This window comes from Pterocles gutturalis, unplaced genomic scaffold (assembly GCF_000699245.1).
Source record: "Pterocles gutturalis isolate BGI_N339 unplaced genomic scaffold, ASM69924v1 scaffold1751, whole genome shotgun sequence".
In the NCBI taxonomy this organism is placed as follows: Eukaryota; Metazoa; Chordata; class Aves; order Pterocliformes; family Pteroclidae; genus Pterocles; species Pterocles gutturalis.
The window spans coordinates 18,393-20,970 of NW_010099911.1; the positions used below are offsets into that span (position 1 = coordinate 18,393).

Genomic DNA, 2,578 nt, shown 5'->3' on the forward strand with positions numbered 1-2,578 from the left:
CACGTGTGTGATCTCTGCTTTAAATGGTTCCTGGGATCACCGACAATCACCGCTACTGAGTTGGTTTAGTGATTTGAATTCTTGACTCCTAGGGTTAGTACAGTTGCCTTTTGCAGGATTTACCAGTAGCAAAGACACGACCTTCCTTCAAACGAGGTTACTGCAACTGCCTCTGCGAAGAGGAGAGGATATGCGGATCAGAAACACCAGCCCGTATTGCACAGCCCAGTATGCCTTCCGGAAACTGCCAGCTCACAAGGGAAAGGCAATTACTTGGAAGGCTGGTACAACATTAATGCCTTCCAATTCTGAAAAATTTGAACTAATTTGAACCCCCATCCAGGGGGTTCCTGCTTCGGTGCCCTGTGATCAGTACAAATGTTTATTTTTTCAATTATCCGGTTCTTCTCTGGCCCAGAGAAGACCAGCAACAGGCTAAAGTTTTGCCAGGGGTTTGTCCCCCCATCTAGAGCAGAGCTCAGCAAACATGCTGGAGAGCAGGCTGGGGTTAATGAAACTGCAGTACAAGTCAAACACTATCATCTCCTAAAAGATTGAAAAAATATTTTTAAACAAAATAATGTGACATATTTACATAATTCCTTAAGTGCAAACTCTTGTCACAATTCACGTAGTTGAGCTCAATTTAGACTCACTGTACAAGAAGGTGCTCTTTCGTTAATGAAAGAAGAACTCTACTCTGTATTCCTGATTCATAACGTGTCTCTTGTGCAAGGCAGTAAATTTCCTGTTTTCTTCCCAATCTACTTCCAAAAGCAAAACCAAAATCAAGCCGTCCTCCTCCCCACTGCCCGTCCTGGTTACCGCACGACGAGGCAGGAGACACAGAGCTTCGAGGGGCCGATGCAATCGTCATGGCAGAAGGCACCGCAGCCCTTGCACATGATCATGGCTTTCAACCTGCAGTAACACTTGGAAGGGGAATCCTCCATGCTGCTGTCTTCAGCGAAGGCCTGAACAGGGATGGTCTGAGCGGGGTTGCCAGAGTTCATAGCTTGACTGGTGGGAATGGTGGTGACAGTCACAGAAAAGGACATGACGTTCCCCATGCTGCTGGACAACTGGCTGCACTCAGACAGCCCGCTCATGAGAGACCCTTGGTTCACGTCCGGGGAGGTGGAGACATTTATGGTGCCGCTGTAACTCGGCCCAAGGAGCTGTGCTGCAGCGTTCCCAGCTAGCTTTGGAGGGTGCGAAGGAGAGAGCAGCGGAGGCTGCTGCTGCGCAGAGTCCGAGGACGGTACAGAGGTACTGAACAGCTCCGGGGTGCCGTGCATCTTCCCCCGCATCGCGTGGGCCATTTGCTCTTGAGCGGCTTGAATGAAATCTCGTGCTAGCGTAGTTCCGTCAAATGCCTGAACGTTCTCCGTGTTGACCGTGGCTTGCTGAGAGGCGGCTGCGTCTGCCTTCATGCCCTTTTTAGCAAGGGCGCTGTAATCCAAATTGATGCTGTGTGGTACCTGTTCTTTTCCACACTGACCCGACACCTGGGCGGCCTGGGGCTCCTCTTTTACACGGACAGGTTCACGTTCGTCGCCAGTACTCTCATCATCTGCCTCTCCTTCATCGCTGCTGCCGCCCTGGCCAGCTGTCTCCTCACCTTCCCCAAATTCTGGTTTTGGAGCATCAGCAGGACTGTTCAGACACAAGCGGTTTTCAGGGTTCAGGGAGAAGCCTCTCCTCAAACTCTCTGAACCACGGCCATAGGTGGAAATGTTGAGCAGATAATGACCGGACATCGCAGGCTTGGATGTCCTTCTGCCCATGAAACCCAGCATAAATCTCTGGCTGGTGGAGCTGTTTTCTAACTGGAAACCTGAGTGAGGGAGGTTCAGTTGTGAAGGCTGAAGGACTGGCAACAAATTCTGCCTCTGGACCCTCTTGATAAGCGTCTGAAGGATCTGCTCTTGGGTTGTTTTGCTGAGCGCTTCGTGGCACGGCTGCTGGTCAAGGCTGAGGTCCTTTCCCAAGGGCAGCGGAAAGGTCCTTGGAATGTGAGGCAGAGGCCTGTTCTGGCAAAAGATCTTCCCGAGCTGTTGTGGGGGTAAACCCGATTGTCTTTCACCGCCCTCGGCTGCAGCACCGTTCCCTGCGACGTTCGTAGCACTGGGTGCTGCTGCTGCCGCCCCTTTTTCTTCATGAGAAGCTAATGGGACAGCTAATGGGACGGGTTTTGTCTCTGCTTTGGTGAGAGGCTTCGGCAGGATTTGCTCCAGAGGGACGTTCTTGCCTTGAAGAAGCTGGGTGACCAAAGGGTTGTTGGCAGGAATACTGGAGCTTGGTTTTGGGAGGGCCCTGCTGGAGCTGGAGCTTGCAGGAGTTTTAAGGCTAGGCGCTACTGATGACGTGTTAGAGGGTGGGACAGATGACACGGGTGTGACCACACCTCCAGCCAGGGCTTCTGGGCTCGTGGATGTCAGTGAGGACATCAGAGGGGAAGAACTGCTTTTGGAAACATCTAAGCTGGTCCCTCCTAAGGCCGTGGGTGCTACCTTGGTCACCTTTGTGCTGGAACCTGCTGGGGACACAGTGACACAGACTGGTCCGTCCCTGCCAG

General features: G+C 52.2%; 1 protein-coding gene across 1 annotated transcript in view; it reads right to left on the reverse strand.

The window, feature by feature from the left end:
- Positions 1-821: 821 nt before the first annotated feature.
- The window catches only part of ASXL2 (additional sex combs like transcriptional regulator 2), a gene marked incomplete at its 5' end in the record, with an annotated part of 2,183 nt that continues 426 nt past the window's right edge, over positions 822-2,578 (reverse strand). The window contains one exon of the mRNA XM_010077563.1: positions 822-2,571. Within this exon, the coding sequence (XP_010075865.1) occupies positions 822-2,571 (1,750 nt within the window). The remainder of the gene's footprint in view (positions 2,572-2,578) is intronic.